The 20750-nt window shown below is 49.6% G+C and overlaps 1 protein-coding gene across 1 annotated transcript; it reads left to right on the forward strand.

Annotated features, from left to right (window-relative positions):
- The first annotated feature begins 308 nt into the window (after nt 1-308).
- Nucleotides 309-4512, forward strand: TSPYL5 (TSPY like 5). The gene is made up of 2 exons (XM_052651962.1): nt 309-2461; nt 3769-4512. The coding sequence occupies exon 1, from the start codon at nt 309-311 to the stop codon at nt 1548-1550; it is 1242 nt and encodes a 413-aa protein (XP_052507922.1). The 3' UTR covers nt 1551-2461; nt 3769-4512.
- The last annotated feature ends 16238 nt before the right edge of the window (nt 4513-20750 follow it).

A 20750-nucleotide genomic window follows, 5' to 3' on the forward strand; every position in this document is an offset into this window, starting at 1 on the left:
ACACCTGAGACCAAAGGGGAAGGGGAGAAAAAAAAAAAAAAGGGAAACGGAAGCACATCCCTCTGTAACCTGTGAGTGAGTTGAGAGGTGAAATAGGGGGGTGGGGGCGCCCGCGAGGGTCGGCGGCTCTTGCGCAGCTGCGGCGGAGGAGCCAATCAGCGGGTGCATCCCGTCCTCGCGCGACGGTACAGTCGTGCCGTCGTGACGTCGGCGGTTGCCATGGAGCGCCCCGCTCCGTAGGGCCGCAAGCCGGCGCCAGGGGGGCCGCGGGGTCGCGCCGCGGCTTTGAGGTCCAGTCGGCTGCCGCCATGAGCGGCCGGAGTAAGGGGAGAAGGTCCTCCCGCGCCAAAGGCCGTGGCAAGAGCCGCGCCAAAGGCCGAGTCCGCGCCGCGCCTGACGACGCCCCACGCGACCCGGACCCTCCACAGTGCCAGAGGCTCGGGGAGGAGACCAAGGCGGCACAGGTGCAGGCTGGCGCGGTTTGGGGTGGCCCGGAAGGCGCTGTGCCGGCGCCGCCCCGCCGGCCCGGGGAAGAGGCTGCCTGCCGGCTGCCCCTAGACTGTGGCCTCGCGCTCCGGGCCCGGGCGGCGGGGACTCGCGGGCAGGCGGTGACCAGGCCCTGCCCGGTCAAGGCCACATCCCTCCCGGAGCGCCTGGTGACCGACACCGTCTTTGTGGGAACCGTGGGCGCCGTCGCGAGGCCGAGAAACGGGCCCCGCGTCGGAAGCCGGCGCGGCGCCGCCGCAAAGAAGGCCCCAGATACCTGTAGTGCGGTGGGCAGGGGGTCTGCGGCCTCGGCCGGTGGGAAGCCAAAGAAAGGGGCCGCGGCGGAGGCCGCCTCCGTCCCCGTGGGCGAGGAGAAGGTGGAGAACGCGGGGTCAGGGCCCCCGGCCACAGAGGGCAGCATGGATACGCTGGAGAACGTCCAGCTGAAGCTGGAGACCATGAACGCCCAGGCGGACCGGGCCTACCTGCGGCTCTCCCGCAAGTTTGGGCAGTTGCGGCTGCACCACCTAGAGCGCAGGAACCTCCTTATCCAGAATATTCCAGGCTTCTGGGGGCAGGCCTTTCAGAACCACCCCCAGCTCTCGTCCTTCCTGAACAACCAGGATAAAGAGGTCCTCAGCTTCTTGAATAGCTTGGAGGTGGAAGAGCTTGGCCTGGCGAGACTGGGCTACAAAATCAAGTTCTACTTCGGGCGCAACCCCTATTTCCAAAACAAGGTGCTCATCAAGGAATACGGCTGCGGCCCTTCGGGTCAGGTGGTGTCTCGTTCCACTCCAATCCAGTGGCTCCCCGGGCACGACCTCCAGACCCTTAGCCAGGGGAACCCCGACAACGGCCGGAGCTTCTTCGGGTGGTTTTCAAACCACAGCTCCATCGAGTCTGACAAGATTGTGGAGATAATCAACGAGGAGTTGTGGCCCAATCCCTTACAATACTACCTGATGAGTGAAGGGGCCCGTGCAGAGAAAGGAAAGGAGGGCAGGCCGGGTCCTGCGAGGCCGCCAGGGGAGACCCCAGAACCTGGGGTAAACAAGTCCAACTGATCCTGCTCAAGTCTGCGTCCTACCTCCTGCTGGCCCTGTGCCCGGCTGGCCTTGGGTGTTTGGCTGTCTGCCTTCTCTTCGTGTTGGCCTCTGCACACTATTCCTGTTGGACTTCGGTTACAAGAATATGGCATTTATGATCATGTTCTTTTGCTTCCCCGTGACGTTCTTGCTTTCTCTTTACATTAGTATCATATGTTATATGATCTCGCCCCTCCTGTTTATATGTTAAACTCACTTGATTCCTGTGTGCTGCCTCCCTCTACATTGCTTGGACCCTGTTCTTGGCTCTGATGTTGCCCACATGGACACTCATGAGTCAGTCAGCAGGAAGACCAGCGCATCCTCAAGCTCTACTACTTCAGGGCTGGTGACTTGCTGGGCTTGGAGGTCATGCGAGCCATGCATGCCATCTGTGGCAAGCTTTTCGGTGGCCACTGCAGAATGAAGCTAGTGCATGTGGCATTGGCCATCAGCCAAAACTGATTGTCTCTTGGCTCTGGGGTCACCAGCCAAGGTGCCACCTGCAGGATCTCTGGCTTTGGCCAGGGACCCATGCTGCCCTCCTAGACACAGGTTGAGGTTCAGGATGAGAAGCAGTTTGCTATGGGTTCTGTACTATTCTGCATCTCTTCCTGCCTCTGGGCCTTTTCCTGGTAAACCTTTGTCAAGGTCTGCACCATACCTCATCACTGTCAGGCCATTGGATTTTGTCTAGGTTGCCAGTCGGCCCCAATTGGCTTCCTGGGCAACAAGGACCTCGAGAACTACCTGTGGACACAGGCCCTCTGCTGGTGCATGAGACACACACCTACCCTCTCCAGCCTTCCAGGAACTCTGCTGGCTGCTGGACTGATGGGCAGGCTGGTACGTGTGGACATGTGCTCACTGCTGTCAAGCTGTGGCTCCAGGTGAGGGTCGCAACCGGACTCACTTAAAATCTAGTTACCTGTATCCACTCCCCCCTCCCTGCCTCCCACATGACCAGAGTGCTATAGTGGGGTTGCTGGGGAAGAGAGATTTCTGACCTGTGGGCCTGTGTCTACTTTACCTCATGCCGCTGCACCTCCTTCCTCAATCCTTTTTCTGTTTCCTTACCCTCTCTTCCTTCTTTCCCTCTGTCCCTGTGCTTCTCCCCCACTCCTCCCTTCCCTTTTTTTGTTTTTGGTTTCAGTAGTGGTACTTCTGAAAGAGAAAACAGAGAGAGAGAGAGAGAAAACAAAACAGTTGTGAAACCGGGGTTTTCTGCGTACAGCTAGTGAGTTGGCTGGGGCCTTGTTAAACACACGCACACACTGGGCTGGAAGAGGGTAGAGGAAGCCAGAAGGCCAGATCATATCCTGCTCCCTCCCGCCTTCTGTGTTCCCTCTCTCACTCTGACATGGAGATTCTTCACATGGTGGTGCATCTGGTAGAATGGTCACCCCCAGGCAGCAGTGTTGGGGACTAGGGTTACTCTTGCTTTGGCCTTTTCCTCTGTCTCCCAAGACCCGGTTGCCTTCTGTTTCCTCCTCTGGGCAAGTGTCTCTTGCCCTCTGGGCTCATCCCCCAGCTCTCACCCTCAGCAGTGAGGTTTCTTCCTTTTCTCTAGGTTTCTACCTTCACATACCCTTGGAGAAGACTGTACTCTTCAGTATGGGAGATCCCAAGGCTGCCCTGGGGCATGGGGGTTGGCGGTGGGGGGAGTCCTTTTTCGGAACCTCCAGGGCTCATTTCCAGTGCGTGTAAAAGCTGAGCTGCGCCCTCCCTGCCTCGGCTCATCTGTGCCCTCTTTCCCCCACATCCTTGAGGGTGGGCTAAGTACTGAGGGTGTCTGTACTTGCCTTCACCCTAATTTCTCTCTCCATAGGAAGACCTCCTTCTGAGTTTCCCGTGGGCTAGGGAGGTCTTGCCTCAAGAGCTGTCAAGAGGGTGTTTGGGGCAGGCGAGTTGGGGCAAAAACCTAGAGCGGGAATAAGCCTAGGGTGGAGAGGGCTTGGCAAAGCAGCTGGAAGTGGCTTGAGGATCCTCCAGGAGAGTATAGCTATCTCTCAGAGACAGAGGGGATGGGAAGGAGGCTTCCCTAGGGCAGGGACAGAATTAAAGGGCAGTGGGCAAATGTTTTGCTGAGGTGAGGGTATGCCCAAACTTTTGTCCAATCTTTCATTTTTGGTAGATTTTATAAATCACAAAAACAGTCTGAATAACATTTCTTTGGATGCTTTCTCTTTTGTTCTAGGTGTGGCCTTGTGTTTTGTGGAAGATTATGTGCTACTTATTTTGTCTCTGAGTAAATCTTATCATTTTCCCCATTTTTTGCCTAATGGGAAAATAGAGCTGTACAGGTCGGCATTTTTTTTTTTTTTTTAAGCTTTTTCCTCTTTATTATGGACATTTTCAGACATGCACAGAAGTGGAGAGACCCCGTGTGCCGTCACCTAGCTACATCATTTATCAGTTACGGTCAACCCAGTTTCATCTGCATCTCCATCTCCCCGCCTGTATTGTTTATCGAAAGTCCAAGACACTGTGCCAATTCAACTGGGACCACTTTGGGAGACTGAGACACTGCTGGTGGTGATTGTGGTGAGGTGCACTCTCACTACCACATCAGATCTGCTTTTCGCTTTTCATGTTAACAAATGACATTCCAGAGATGGGCCTTAGAAATGAAAGTGTTCAGAGTTGACAAGAAGTCTCAAAAAGTGATGAAGCTGCCTTTTCCCTGTGTCCACAAGAGGAAAGAGAGACTGTTCTGTTGTAAACTCTTTCAAAGACTTATCTACCAGTCTTTGATAAGGTGCTTACTTGAGACCTTTCACCAGAATAACAGTCTTTTTTTTCCCCTGTAAGATGGAGACTTTGTGTGACTATGACAATTATCAGCGTGTCCTGGTCTCATGATATAACTCTGAACTTGAATGTAAAGTATAATTTGGAAATTGTTCCTGTGTTCTGTGAAAATAACCTCCCCAAAGTAATCAGTAACCAGTTGTCTTACTTGGTAATTTGGCACTCTGGTAATGATGCAATTATTTCTCTGTTCTGAAACAGTATAAATAGTTGTAAGCTTGCATGTGTGATGGAAACAATAAAAGCTTGTATCTCTATTATATTTTATTATTTTAAAAAAAGAATTGGACGGTTAAGCAGAGGCTAGGTAGTTGACGGCATGTATACTGTGGCATACGTGAGTGATTCTTAAGCCTCAGGCCCTTGTGTGGCTAGACCTATAACAGTATATAAAATTCTGATTCCCAAGCCCTTATCAGAGATTGAGATCCTGTGGTTCTGGGAAGAAGCCATGCAGTCTTGTTTTTAGGAAGCTTTCCAAGTAATGCTAGTGCAAAGCCAGTGCTTCTCAAATTTTAGAGTTCCTCTGAATCGTTTGGGGAATCCTGTTAAAATACGAATTCCGATGTAGCAGTCTGGAGTAGAAGTTGAGATTCTGCATTTCTAACAAACTTCCAGGTGATGCTGGTGCTGGCGGCTTGTGAACTGTACTTGGAGTAGCAAAGGGGGTGACTTCAAGGACCTTTCAGACTAGAGTAACAACACTCAGTCTTGGTTGCACATCAGAGTTATGTGGGAAGCTTAATATCCACACTGGCAGAGATCGCAAATACCAACTGAATTAGAATGGGGAATGGGATTGATCCAGTTGTAGATGTTTATTCTGAACACATCCCAGGTGATTCTGATGTCTAGCCATAGTTGACAACTAAAGTTTCTGATGCTGTTCTTAATAGATTCATAACGGGGACCATTGTCCAAAAATCGGGCAGATCAGCAGCAGACAACCAAATGCCACATAAAGCTGCCTGGCCGAAGATGGTTGGAAAAAAAATAGAAGTGAGCTGTTAACTCACAAGATAAAATTTGGTTTGTATGATGTTGCACAGCAAATGTGCCGTGTTCAGGTGCTCAAATATTGAGTGAAAGAATGCATTTAAAACAGTTTATATTCAAATGCCTTTGGGCTAGGCTGGTAATTAAATTTGTGAAGTGGGCCATATTTACTTTATAAGGATGTTATGTGTTAGGTTATTAGGGCTTCCGTAACGAAGTACCACAGATCAAGTGGCTTAAACAACAGAAGTTGACTTCCAGTTCTGGTGGCTAGATTTCTGAGATCAAGGTGGCGGTAGGGCTAGTTTCTGCTGAGGTCTCTGTCCGCTGTCCGCCTGCTGTCTCTTGGTGATCTTAGCTCTGTGTGTGTCGGGGCAGTGGGAGGAAGTCTGGGCTGTGTATAGCTGGGGCAGCTGTGTGGCAGTGCCAGGGCGTTTACTTGGGGCCCACAGGCCTGGTGTTGCTGCAGCTTCAAAAAAGTGGCAAGAATCAGCATCTCCCAATTTTGAATATTTTCAACTAAAAAAATCGAACACCCAGAGCCTCGCTCTTAGTGGTAGGTGGAGTGCAGAAGGGTCCCAGGGGCAGCCTCTCCAGGTGTGGGCAGCCTCTCCAGGTGTGAGCAGCCTCTCCAGGTGTGAGCAGCCTCTCCAGGCATGAGTGTCCTCTTGGGACCCATGCAGAGTCCTCCGGGATTGTGAACCGGGACCGCCGTCTGCCCAGTTCAAGCTCATATACTTGCTTCTTCAGAGGCTCAGAGCCTCCACTTCCCAAGCCCCTTTCCACAGCCCTCCGTTCAGTTCCTTGCAGAACCCATCTGATGGGGGGTTTCATCCCCCTACTGCCCCAGGTCTTCCTCACTCTTTGCCTGCTATGTGTGTCAGTCTGTTGCAGACATTAGAGAGACAGCTATGGACAAATAACAGCTTTGAATTCTGCCCCTCGTTCTGCGTTTCAGCCTCCTCTCGGTTTTGCCTGAAATTGTTAGTCAATCCTTTTTTTCCCTTTTCCTACATGGGCCCGATGAGGGTGTCAGATCCACATGGGGGTAGCTAAAGGAAACCTCTTCAGTCTGGCCTCTAGGTCTGACTTCACAAGGCAATTTGGACTTTTAATAACCTGGAGAGTGAGGGCTTCTCGGAGTAATTCTTGTTATGCTAGGAGTCCCTTGCCCCTTTCTCACTCAGTTTTAATGCCAAAGACCTGATTTCTTCTTACGTGCTGGGCTTTTCTGGAATGTATTGGGTTTGTGCTGTGCCACGGGGGAGCAGGGAGGAGAAAAGAAGCGTCTTAATACCTGTAGCTTACCCGAAGTCCCTCTCAGCTTCTGTCTCCCCTCACACGTGGGCTCCCCCTCCGGTCCACTGCACTGATTTGCTACAGGGAAGGAGGTACCCTGCTTGGGGGTGGCCTCACCGAGGGAGGGGTCTTCCCCCCTCCTTTGCCCTCTGAAGATTTTGGAACTCCTTCCACGCTCTCATCCCTTGAGGTCCTTGGCCTCGGGGAGCCACTGGTACTGCTGGGTGGAGCCGTATCCCTCCAGTATGGAGGCAGGAAAGAGACAAAACCCAGAGATTCCGTCTCCAGTCTGTGGTTTCTGTCTCTGTCCTTAGCGTCTTCATTTCTGCTTTTGGAATCTTCTCCAGCTACATTTCACCAGTCAGGCTCACAGCTCACTTCTGCCGAGTCACTTTCACCTGAAACTCCAACCTCGTGTTAGTCTGCTTCCCTACCCCAGGTCCGGCACCATCTGGTCAGGTGTTCAGTTACAGACTGTCCAAGGCTGGAAACTTGAATTCCTTCCTCCTCTCCCTGCCTCCTGTCAAGCTGGTCCTGAGCTGAGGTTTGACAAATATAAGATGAAATATGTGTGACACTTCATGGTTTACAAAGCACAGTCACTCTCATCATCTCAGGGATAATTATCCCATAAGATGGCTCGAAGAGATTAAATGACCAAAATCACAGAGCCGGTAGGCAATAGAGCTGGGACTCAAATTCAGGGCTCCTGTTTCCAAACACCTTCTGAACGTGCGCGGGTAAACCTGAGGCCTGGCAGTCGTCTGGCACAGGACTGGAGGCACTTCTGCACGAAGAACCTGTATTTAACCCTTCACTCAAAGCATCAGAACCCTCAGCACAGCACATCAGTCACCACCCATCCCTCGGAGCTGACGTGAATGTGAACCTTCCTGATTGTCCACAGCTGCTGGAGCTCAACGAGGGGCAGTGACTCGATGACTTGAGTGACTCAGAATGTGGCCAAGGCTTCCTCTCACTGCTCTGTCCCAGAGTCAGGACTGGTTCCAGACACACATGGCTGCAGATGAAGGCTGAGTCGGGAGGTTTGGGGCTCTAAGTATCAATAGTCAAATATGAATGTATTGGGGAAAAGGGTAACAGAAGTTCTGTAACAAGAAGTTGGGTGATAGGAAGTCACAGGCTGCTTCAGTAGCACAATGATATCAGGGCTCTGGGTCCCCTTGTCTGCTTCGCTTCTATTGGGTTTCCCCTGGGGGTTCCCTAACTCCAAGCACCACAGTCGCACCCGGCTGCACTTAAAGACAGACGGAAAGGAGGAGAAGGGGTCTTCTCCCATGTCTCTTTCATCAGGGAAGAAAATCTTTGCCTATAGTGTCTGGTGGATTTCAGGGGATCTGAGTCAGTTTCCTTGGGCCAGAAATGAGTCATACTCCCACACTCTGCTTCAAGGAAATTAGCATTTTTTAGCATCTCTCATGAGAGTGGGGTTCTGCCTCCAGGGAATAAGAGATCAAAGGGCTAGAACTGACGGGAGATCTTAGTCACCTGTAGACTCGTCCTTTTTGCGGTGACATGGCTGTGCTGCCGACCCAGAACACGACTTAATAATACCTGGAGGTGCATGCGCCTGTGCTTTCCCCAGCTCCCCCAGTCACCTCTTCTGACAAGAAAGCTTGTTTTGTGTCTCGCCTCCTCTGTTTATGGTAAATGTATTTCAAGCCAGCAATGCCTTTTTGGTGTTCCTATCTCCCACAGCACTTAGCTCAGGCTTCCCTCAGCGTTTGGTGTGAAGTGAAAAGTGAAAGTCGCTCAGTTGTGTCCAGCTGTTTGCGACCCCATGGATATAGTCCTTGGAATTCTCCAGGCCAGAATACTGGAGTGGGTAGCCTTTCCCTTCTCCAGGGAATCTTCCCAACCCAGGGACTGAACCCAGGTCTCCCACATTGCAGGTGGATTCTTTACCAGCCGAGCTACAAAGGAAGCCCAAGAATACTGGAGTGGGTAGCCTATCCCTTCTCCAGCGGATCTTCCCGACCCAGGAATTGAACCAGGGTCTGCTGCATTGCAGGCGAATTCTGTGCCCAGTGAGCTAGAGGTGGTCAGTAAACGCTAGTTCAGTCAACACATTAAGCCAATAATCTTTCTGAGATGTAAATTTGATCCTGTCAATGACCCATTCAGCCTTCAGGAGTAAGGTCCGAATTTCCAAGAAGCTCAAAACAGGCCATTCATGATCTGACCCTACATTTTTTTCTTTCAAACTTTTTTATTATGAAAACTTAACATGAAAGTTGATAGAAAAGTACAATGATCACCCATCATACACCTACCATTTAAGTTCAGTGAATGGTAACTTTTTGCCGTATTTGTTTACTCGTGTGTATGTTCCTATTTTGCTGAATGTCTGAAAATAATTTGATGTTTCACCCCTAAATACCCAGCATGAATCTCATAAGAAATAAAGATATTCTCCTACATGATCAAAAAACCATTATCAGACTGTGGGAAATTACAGTTCCTGAATACTGTCTAGTATCCAGTCCAAATTTAGACTTTTCCATTGCTCCCAAGATTATTTTAGTGTGTGTGTGTGTGTGTGTGTGTGTGTGTGTGTGTTCAGTCATGTCTGACTCTTTGCAACCCCAAGGACTGTAGCTTGCCAGGTTCCTCTGTCCATGGGATTTCCCAGGCAAGAATACTGGACTGGGTTGCCATTTCCTTCTCCAGGGGATCTTCCCAACCCAGGAGTCAAACCCACGACTCCTGAGTCTCCTGCATTGGCAGGTGGGTTCTTTACCACCAGTGCCACCTGGGAAGCTCTATTTTATAGTATTAGGTTTAAAATCAAGGTCTAACAATGTTCAGGCATTGCATCTTGCTGTGTTTCTTCCTTTTAAAACAAGAAAAATTCACTCACGTTCTCCCCACCTCACCCCACCTGGGCATAACGTGGAATTTCTAGACACGTTAGGCAGTTGTTTTACAGGTTGTCCCACATTCTGGATTTGTCTGATTGCTTCTTCCCGGTGTAATTTAACTTCTCATTCTGTCTCCTGTACTCTTGAAAACTGAGGATTTGGGTGAAACATGTTTGGCGAGGATATTGCATAAACAAGGTGTCACTTCAGAAGGCACGTGCACGCTGCTAGTTTCGTCTCGTGGTTAAGGTGGGTGATCACTAGATCTTTCCTTTGTAAAGATACATTTCCCCTTCCAAGCAGGTCATCTCTGAGATGGTTCTTGATCACTGTGAGAATATCCTCTTCCCTTAAACTTTTCATCTCAAGGTTTTAGTAGCCATTGATGATGTTTGCCCAAATCAGTTATTTCTCTGTGGGTTACCAAATAGTGATTTTTTAATCTTGGCAGTTTTTTTTTTTTTTTTTTTTTTTACCTATCTTAGCTGATATTCTATAAAGAAAACTTCACCCTCATCATTTGGTGATGAACTCTATCTACTTCCTTCTAGGAAGGCAGATAAATGCTTAACTTATTCCCTTTAGCTTCCAGTGTTTAGAATCAGAAGTTGGTGTAGTAATAGTCTCTAATGCTTTCAAATAAGGGCATGTTTTTTCCCCTCTTTACTATGTCTTTGAACTTGCGGAATTTTATGTATTTAATGTTTCACAATCAGTTATGGTCATCTTTCTTTTGGCTACACAACTGACTCTCGTTTTGCTCCAAACACACTTTCAGCAGACTCCCTCTCATCCTTGTCCCTTATTTCCTCCCTTTTCCTGTGTGTGCCTTAGCTAGTGAGAACCACTGTGAGTTCTCTGGACACTAGAGTGTTTCTTCACACCCTGCACATTTGCCTATACCATTTGCTGGAAAAACACCCTCGCAGCTCCTCTTGGGTGCTCAGATAGGGCTCAGATATTTTTGTCCATGCTGTAGTTTTTAATCTTTCAAGGTGAAATTCATCCCTCCCTTTTCTTTATTTCCATTATATTTTCTTCACACTTCGATTCACGGTACCTGATGGGGTGACTTGTTCTTGCCCATTTATCTGTTTGCTTCCACCACAGACTATGAGATCCTTGAGACAGCAGATTAGTAATTAGCAGTATGTCTTATTTATTTTGGCTTTCCCAATAGCTCAAGAGCTTACACACAGTAGATGCTCATTCAGTCCTGAACAAGTGAGAGAATGAATGGTCCCTGACAATTCACGACAAATGGCAGAGAGGTTGGAAGTACCGAGGAGCGGAGATTGGGAATAACTTCAAGTGAAGGAGGAGCATGAACCTAATACAAATGCATTAAAAGATGGTGGGGAAAGGAAGCTATTACCTGCACAAAGCCTCAGGCAAAAACCGCACCAAATGACTCTCACAGCATATTGGAAATCAAGTAGGAAGATGGAGGTGAGCAGGAAGTTGGACATGTACCAGGTATGCTGTGCTTTAGTAATTTCCATAGCACACAGGTCTCTAATGGAAAACAAGAGAAAGCTAAGCCTGTGTGATGACTTTCCTGGGAGCTTTCTCTCTCTTTATCCGGGGATGTGTATATAGAGTCTGAGATCTCCTAAGAGGTCCTTTGAATTCAAATGACTTTCACAAATTGGATTAGAACCAAGTCAATCGCCAAAGAATGATGTCATTGAAAAGCACCTGGGCTAGAGTGAGCTGCTCAGTGGCATCCAGGGAGTGGATGTAGGGGAGAGGGGCCTTGAGTTTCAGTATCAAGAAGCCTAAATTCTGAGATGCTGCTAGTTCACCTATGGTCCTCGGAGCCTGCTGCTGCGTTGCCTAGTGAAGTGGTACCTGGTGTCTTAAGAGAGCGTTCAGAGCACTTCGGGGGACGGAGGAGCCAGACCCGGATGCTTGTCTCTCAGGAGGTGAGGCTGTCGGGCTGGGTGTGTCATGTGGGAGCTCTTCCTCTTCCGCCCTGAGAACTCATTTTGCTCTCAGCACCGCCTCCGGCGTGGGCACCATGGACTCATCCAACCCTCCTCGGGCTGAGCTCCTGCGTGGTCACACAGCTTTCTCTCAGGAGAAGGTCTTGTCTGACTCCCTGATAAAATAGTCCTCCCACTCCTCACTGCTCGCTGTATTCCTTCTTTTCCTCCAGAGGACTCAGCACAAGTCCAGACTATGACTTTGTCTCTGAGTTTGTCTCTTCCTCTGGACTGTAAGAGCTCAAGGCTCTTTGCTCACTGTTGAATCCTAAGTGTGTATGCACAGGAGTTGCTTGACAAAGAGTGTGGGCCAGGGGTCGTGCTAGTCTTACACGAGCTCCGGCCTGATCCCGTGGTGGTTGTATGGGCTGTGCCTGGCAGTTGTCCTCTGGCGGGAAGAGACTGTCTCTTACTAAATAGGCACTGGCACTTAAGTCTATTCTGTTGAGCACATATCACATGCTAAGCACAATGCTAAGGCATTTTATCACATCCTTGCAACCATTCCTATTACCTGCATTTTCCATGTGAGATCAAAAAAGCCCAAGAGCATATTCCATGTCATGGAAGTTATCATTCCTAAAGCTGAGGGAATTACCCACCACTCTGCCCTGCTTCTCATGCTGGGGTCTGCAGGCGAGTTGATGAGCTAGACTAACATTGTCTTGACTTTGGAAAGGTGTGAGGAGGGTGTGTGACTGCAGGCAGGCTTCCAGCTCTCTGGAAGTTGCCCACTCACCACAGATGGGAAGGGTGTGTGTTCATGTGTGTGTTCGTGTGTGTTCGTGTGTGTGTGTGTGTGTGTGTGTGAGGCCATCTCTGGGTGTGTGAACAGGAAGGGCATGGGTCCTGGGTGTGCCCAGGTGTGTATCCGAAGCCAGCTTTGGAACACAGCCTGCCGACGGCCTGCTTCTTGTCTGCAGGCCCATGGTGCCCCGAGGCTTCTGGGCATGCTCGCTTGCTCCGGACACTGCCAGCTGAGCCTTGGAGCCTGCGCTTCAGAGGCTCCCAGCTTGGGCCGCCTGTGGGGAACAGGCTCTCCTGGCCTGAAGCTGCTTAGAAGAAGGGGCCTCTACTGAGGCCCCTGAGTGGATGGTTTGACAGGGAAGCTGAGTCCCAGAAGGCACCAGACTCAACAAAAGCATGTCGCAGCTACGAAAGAAGAGTATTTGTTTGTGTGTGGGCAGCGTAGATGGGCCTGCTGGTCTTAAGCAGGTCTTTGAGCTGCAGCCTCCCACACAGACAGTCGTTCTTAGCACTGCTCTTGTCTCTGAGTGAGAAAAATGGTGAGAGATCGTTTTTTCTTGGCATTTCCCTAGGAGTATGCTTCCCTATGGGCTGCTCTGGTGGCTCACATGGTAAAGAATCTGCTTGCAATGCGGGAGACCCAGGTTTGATTCCTGGGTTGGGAAGATGCCCTGGAAAAGGGAATGGCAACCCACTCCAGTATTCTAGCCTGGTAAATCCCATGGACAGAGAAGCCTGCCAGGCTACAGTCCATGGAGCTGCAAAGGGTTGGACTTGACAACAATTCACAGAACCTGTTACTCCACACAGGGATCACATGGAGGGAAAAGAAGCAAGGTAGTGAGCATTTATTGAATACCTGCTGCATACCAGACTGAGGGGCTTATGTACAAATTATTTTTTACTTTTTATAATAGTAAGCTTATGAAATCTGCATTGTCTACATGTTATAGTTAATGATACTGAAGCTCTGAAAGTTAAAAGCTTGATCAGGGTTACTCAGCCAGAATTTTGATGGACGACAGCGCCTTTGGTGTCAAAACAGATGTTCTCTCCCTTATAGAAAGGAGACATAATTACTCCAAATTTTAGTGAGAGTAATATGAATCAGATAGAATGCTTTCAGTATTCTGTAACTGCAAGTAACGTATGCAACTGTAATGCAAGTAACAGAAACTTTGACCGGTGAAGTCCAAGGATAAGGGCAGTGACTGTTTTCATAAAAAGGAATTTGGAGGCAAGTGATCCCATGCTTGGTTTCGCTGCTCTGTTGTTTTATCGAGTCCCCAGGCTCTTTCCATCCTTCTAACATTTTTGGCATAGACTCAGTGAGAACTTTATGTCTTCACACTTGTCTCATGGTCTCAAGATGGCTGCTTCACTTCCAGGCATCATATTCTCAGAGACAGTATCTAAAATAGAAAAGTAGCCTTGGGGGCAAATAGGAAATTCTCTCTCTGTGTCTTAACTGGAGAGGGAAATCTTTCCTGGAGTCTCTAGTGCACTTTCCTTAACACCTCATTCATCTCATTGGCTAGGCACGAGCCTCACATATGTATATTTCCATCTTAGACCAATTCCTGGCTAAGGGGAATGTTACTGCCATGACTGACTTAAACCAACCAAAGGATTGGTTCCCAGAGGCTGGGCACACGCTTGTAGGGAAGAAAGGAGCATGGTTGTTGGGTGGGCACTTGCCACACGGTATTCAAGGTCTCACCGGCCTCTGTGACCACTGGCATATCCAGAAGAGAATAATTGGGAGGACTGACAACATTCACTATTTATTCATAGATCTGGACAGCATGCTTATTTAGTACCTTCTCTGATCTGAGACATGAGTTAGGTATCATGATGTGTTGAAAGAACTGTGGGATATAGATATGCAATGTACTTTATAATGTAAATGGGGGAGGAGTTAAATAACAGTGAAGAGTTAAAAAAAGCATGAAATAAAAATTTAGCCAAAGCCAGCATAGGATTTAATGGTGTCTGGGTGAGAGGATAATTTTGCAAATTCTTCTTTTTTTAAAAAAATTGTTTTTAATTGAAGGATCATAGATTTGCAATGTTGTGCTGGTTTCTGCCAAACGTCAACATGAATCAGTCATAGGCATACGTATGTCCCCTTCCTCTTGAACCTCCCTCCCACCCCCATCCCCACCCCACCCCTCCAGGATGTCACAGGGCACCAGCGTGTTATACAGCGACTTCCCACTGGCTATCCATGGTACACACGGGAGTGTACGTGTATCCATGCTACTCTCTCAGTTTGTCCCACCTCTCCTTCTCTGTCTGTATCCACAAGTATGTTCTCTATGTCTGTATCTCCACTGCTGCCCTGCAAACAGGTTCATCAGTACCATTTTTCGAGATTCCATATATATATATGTTAATATACAATATTTGTTTTTCTCTTTCCAACTTACTTTACTCTATATAATAGACTCTAGGTTCATCCACCTCATTAGAATTGACTCAAATTCCTTCCTTTTTACAGTTCGTTCTTCTTGAAAGTATTTTGTGATTTCTTTGTCTCACTCATGACTGGATAGAAGTGCTTTAAAAACTAGTTTCAATAAGCAGGATTCATTTTTGTATCTTCTGCTGGGTTTTTGCTATTTCCTTCCAAAGAAAATGCATAAAACTCACAATGATTTGAGAATATTTGGGGCCAAGGAAATTAATTTTAGGTGTTAAACACAATATTGCTGGTTTCCTGGAAAAAAAAATTTGCTGTTTTAGCAAGAGATCTGAACCAATCTTAAATTTAAGCATCAGCGCTGGTAGCTTTACTGTGTAAGGCTGACATTTAAAATGAAGTTGCTCAGTCGTGTCCAAGTCTGCAACCCCATGGATTGTAGCCTTGCAGGCTCCTTCATGCATGGGATTTTCCAGGCAGGAATACTGGAGTGGATTGCCATTTCCTTCTCTAGGGGATCTTCCTGGCCCAGGGATTGAACCCGGGTCTCCCGCATTGCAGGCAGACTCTTTACAGTCTGAGTCACCAGGGAATCCCCTTGTGGATCTAAACAGTATTCGAATTAAGTCTGAACATTCATTTAAACAGTTACATTAGAGACATTTGAATAATGTTTCAAAAAATGCCATAGCTGCAGCCAAAACTTTAACTTGGCCTCTGATGAAGGACAGTCTTCTCAAATTGGCCTCAGTTCCTAGAGAAAACCTTTGAATAAATAAACACAAACACATACTTGGCTGATAATTGTGTTGACCCTATAATGAGTTGGTTAGGAATTGTTTATCATTTTAAACCAAAAAGGGTGAAACAGAATGGGTGCATGTTAAGTCACTTCAGTTGTGTCTGACTTTGTGCAATCCTAGGAACCGTAGCCCGCCAGGATCCTCTGCCCATGGGATCGTCCAGGCAAGAATACTGAAGGTGGTTGCAAGGCTCTCCTCCAGGGGATCTTCCCGACCCAGGGATCGAACCCATGTCTCTTACGTCTCCTACATTGGCAGGCAGCTTCTTTGTCAGTAGCAGCACCGCCTGGGAAGCCCATGATCCAGAATATAGACCCCCATTTCTTTAGAGTTCCAGATGGAGAATCCTCCTTGTAGCCCACTCACTTTGGGAAGATCATTATCTGGGAGACAACTCCCCTTTATTTTGGGGTGCTTTTGTTATGTGATTCCACCCTCCCCCGACAGAGATGCTAACTTTATTTTTTCCAGCCTCTTTTTGGTTGGGGTTTGGAGGGAGCAGGCAGGGTCATGCCCAGGGTAGCATTTCTCAGGCTCTGTTTTCCGGGACTGTTGTAATTAGAGTGGGGAGTGTTTTGTTACCTTACCCCAGCCTGTTGGGTATTTTAACTGCTCCTCAGCCCTAGTTGAGCTGGAGCCATGGTGACCCAGGCTAACTGTAGGGAAAGAGCAAATTAGCCAAGATGGCGGTGGTCAGGCTCTCTCACCCCACATCCTCTCTCCGTCACTCCCACGTTCTGTGAACAATGACTTTGCATGGTTATGTAACAGCAGAGATCACTCACAGCACTGCGCATGCATGTAACGATGTACTCACTGGGCCACGGGCCACTGTGGCCTGTGTGTACCCTTATAAACTCCACCTGAAAAGCCCTTGTGGCTGTGTTATGGCTGAGTTATGGCTGTGTCCACTGGGTCAACCACAAGAGAATACAGCATATTTAATTGCATTACAGCTGCTGCACCAGCCTGGAAAGAATAAACATGTCTGCGGTTCCTATGGCTCCTTGAGTTTTCTTCCAGCTTCCCCACTCATGCCTTGCCTACTCTGGGTTCAGGGAACAGTGTAAACAGCGAGGCAGTTGACGTAGTGGGCAGGGTATGGAGGAGCCTGAGGCTCTGATGGATGGAGGAAGCCAGTAGCCACCACATAGTGTGTGGTGCCCAGTGGCTGCAGTCCTCCTGGCGGAAGACTGGGCGGTGGTGGACTGGCCACCTGATAGTCTTCAGAAGGCGTCACAGGCAGTGAGCTCCCATCTGCCGGACAAAGTGGCGGGTACTGCTGCTGGCATCATGGGGTGGGTTTTCTTGTTGCCTGGAAGGTGAACATGGATAGTGCCCTCCGTGATGCTGCCCAAGTGCATGAGTTGTAGAGACAGGAGGAGCAAGGGCATTGTATACGCATGCTGGAGCGAGCGATGCGTGGCTCTGAGGAACCCAGCGCCTCGGACTAGCAGGTAATGAGGGATGAGGACGAGGAACACTGTGAGACCACGGGTCCCCGCTTGGCAGTGATGCCCATTGTACAGCAGAAAGTGAAGCATGAGCAGCTTGTGGCCCAAGCGGGGCATCCTCAAGGGGCCCTCAATGTGGCTGAGTTCATGGCATATCCACCACATACTCAGGTGGAGTTGGTTGACTTGGCTAAGCAGTTTCGGCTGAAGCAAGGAGAACCCTTAGCAGCATGGCTTTTGCGACTCTGGGACACAGGGGTGGATGGTACCATTTGTTCCGGGGATGAAATGAATGGTTGGCATCTATAACCACTCAGCCCTCGTTGAGACAATGGCTGTAGAGTGCTAGGCAACTCATGCAGGGGGCGCCTAATCAAACACACACACCCTGATGGAATGCATTAACGCTGCCACCTGAACCGTGTATGTGAACGCAGAGAGCTCCTGGCTACTGTGAGTAAATGGTATACCTATGCCGATTTGGCCCAAATTGTGAGAAAACTGGGCTTGAAACAACATTTAACCCAAATACCCAAGGCCCGGATAAGGGCCATGTGCAAGGTCCTGTAAAACACGCATGCAAGACGCCATTTTGAACAATGCCCTGTCCACCTCTTTTGGATCCCTGCCAGCTTTTCTTGCACCCTATGGTGTGGGGCACCCCATCTATGAGATGACCTAGGTGTGGCTAGCTTGGGAGAAATAGAAGGGCACTGGCAAGCCAGAAGTGTTAGGCGTGTGAAGACCCCAAAGGAGGGGCCAAGCTGGTAAAGACCCTGTCTGTGTGACATGGATGCAAGTGAGGGCTGATTTGCTGGCAGCAGGAACTGACAGAAATAAAACTGATAAACAGCCCAATTCTCCACTCCTAAAGCTCTGGAGGCAACTGAGACTGGAGCAGCAGTTTACCAAGCGTGAGATGCGCCCACAGCGAGAGAGAAGGGCGGTTCAGTTAGAAGATTACATGGCACCCAAGGATGTTCGTTCAGATGCCCTTTTCCACTTTGGATAAGGCTCAGGCCAAGGTGCCCATCCGAAGAGCCCAAGTGGGGACCAGAGGCCCCATGTAGAACTTGCCATGTACAGAGAGCGGTGGTCCTGGTCAACCCCGGTGCCAAGTGCAGTCTTGGTTACGGCCAGCCAGAGTGATTCCCAGCCCCACTGCACACGCTGGTGGCTATGGCGGCCGAAAGGTTAAGGTGAAAGCTGTGTCCTTGGCTCCCTGTGCAGCTGTATACTCTGTATGTGTCCCCAGTCCTGAGCCACATTTTGGGGACAGATGTGCTACAGAACACAATATGACAGACCTCCGTGGGGGGAATTTCCTCTCCGAGTGCATGTGGTGACGGCCGTTGTGAGGGGCAATTCGAAGCATCACCCACGGTTAGCGCCGGGACATTGCAGGGTAACAGCTCTGCTACAATACCATTTACCAGGTGGCCATGACGAAATCTGTGCCTCCATTGCCGAATCTAATTGCATTTGAGTCCGCTGTGTGGCCTGCTCAGAAGCCCGATGGCCCATGGTGAAGGTGGTGCCACCTGTGCCTGCTGCTGTACGGGCGATTCATGACTCAAGGGACCTACTGACCACAGTGCTGGGTGCTTAACACCATGCGGTGGATTCTTGAAATGGAAGCACCCAACTTCAGTACTCATTCAGCATCAATGAAGACAAAAAAAATGTTTCTTCCCTTGCAGCTCTCCCCCACAAGTCCTGAGATTGACATGCTTGGTTCTTAGGTCATTACGTACACTCCAACCAATCGCTAAGAACTGGGTCATGCCCACCCTGGAGCCCCAAATGGAGTCACCCCACCCAAGCTATTAAGAACGACGATAGGGAAGGGATCATTTTTCTCAAATGAATATAAATGATGGTGTCAGCATCAGAGGAAGTGGGGATGGATGCTGGGCAGGAAAAACAATAGATGTCCACTGAGCAGAAGTCCATTCCCAGGTCATCCTTGTTAAGAAGAGGGTGGGAAGGAGGAACAGAAACACCACTGTTGTTTATCAGAACCAGGCGCCGACAACTCCCTGCCTTGCCTTTCTTCACAGTGTGAGGATGACAGCCTTTCTACTATGGAAATTTGGTTGCGGCTTGAATGTGACGCACAAACCATGTTGCTGCAAGCCCTCAGGGCATCGAGCTTTGCTCTTGCAGCAGCTCCGCTCTTCCCCCACTTCTGTCCTTCATTACTGTTCTTCCCTCCAGATTTTGGTGTTTTCCTCTGTGGTTTCTGGCGTGCCTCTTGGCTGCGGGTCATCCAGACAGTGACTGCTGACCGTGGGCACGTGAGGCTGGGAAGGCCCGGCAGTGAGGTTGGCAGCTGCTCCTGGAGGGCGAGGAGGGCGCCTTCAGAGGGCAGGGTGCGGGGCCTCTCACCTGTGGGGATGCAGAGCCAGATGACAGTCTGGGTTCTCAGAGGATCTGACGAGGGATTACGGGGTTTCCTGGGAGCTGTGGGACTTTATGTACCTTGGAGAGGTTTAGGAGTTTTGGCCCCCCTTTCTCAGGCCTCTGGCCTGCCCTTCACCACCCACCATGCCCCCTATGGCTTCCACTCTGGGGCTTGCATTCCTGTGGCTCCCTCTTGTCTTCTCTACATGATGGGAGTACGCCATCACAGGTCACCCCTCAGGAATGTGGGTGGTTCAGGGACATACAAGCAGGTCAGCGACTCCCAACACTGGGCCAGTGAAAGGTTGGATGTAAGACTGGCCACACAGGTGAAGTTCCTAAGGCCAGAGAGATGGCAGAATTTACCTTAGGCCACAGCAAGACAGGCTTCCCTGGTGGCTCAGACGTTAAAGCGTTTGCCTGCAATGCAGGAGACCCGGGTTCAATCCCTGGGTTGGGAAGATGCCCTGCGGAAGGAAATGGCAATCCACTCCACTCCTCTTGCCTGGAAAATCCCATGGACAGAGGATCCTGGTAGGTTACAGTCCCTGGGGTCGCAAAGAGTCGGACACTACTGAGTGACTTAACCCACAGTAAGACAGAATTAGAATGGATGAATAATAATGTGAAAATGATTGTTTACAGGAAATGTCCCCCGCAAACTTATAAAAAGAACATCAGCTGGGGAAAGAGCTGAACTCTCCCTGGTGATGGTGGTGGTGGTGGGCTGTGTGCTTCCCTGCAGGCCACGCCGTGGTGATGGGACGAGGCTGGGGAGAGAATAAAGGGAGTTTAGATGAGTTGCACAAAATGTGGGAATAAGAGGTAAGGCAGCCGGACACAGAAGGGGCACGGCTAATTAGGTTGGGATGGATGGGTATCTAGGTAAATTTACCCCAGAGCCCAAGGGGCGGGCCTAGGAGTCAGGCTGTGTGAGGAGACTGATGGCGTGATGCTGTGGGGGCTGCCTGGGTCTCAGCACTGAGGCTGTGGACAGAGCAATCTCCTCTTCCTCGAGACGCAGGGGTGGTGGTGGGCGGGTGAGGACTGGAGAGGCCTAGCAGGGCTGCAGGTCACCCCCGTAGGCACTCAGGGGGCTCTCAGCCTGTCCTTGGCCCGATAGGGTCCATGTCCTGGTTCCCATCCTCCACCCTGCCTGAGAGCCATAGTGAGGTCACCCGCCCCCCCCCAAACTCCTCCCCCACCCACACTTCTAAATCATAAAACTTTCTGGCTCCAGCCCAGCCTAGAGAAACTATTTGTTCTCTTAAGCTTTATTTCTATTTCCATAGCACAGAAGGAAAAAAAAAAACAGTTTGAAACAAAAAGGAAAACCATTTTAGACAACTAGGGGCTTTGTTTCGGTTATTTTTTGAA

The sequence above is a fragment of the Budorcas taxicolor genome, chromosome 14 (genome assembly GCF_023091745.1).
Source record: "Budorcas taxicolor isolate Tak-1 chromosome 14, Takin1.1, whole genome shotgun sequence".
Taxonomy (NCBI): domain Eukaryota; kingdom Metazoa; phylum Chordata; class Mammalia; order Artiodactyla; family Bovidae; genus Budorcas; species Budorcas taxicolor.

Excerpts from the sequence above, each read along its gene's own strand:
- TSPYL5 (XM_052651962.1), top strand. The coding sequence starts at position 309 with ATGAGCGGCCGGAGTAAGGGGAGAAGGTCCTCCCGCGCCAAAGGCCGT.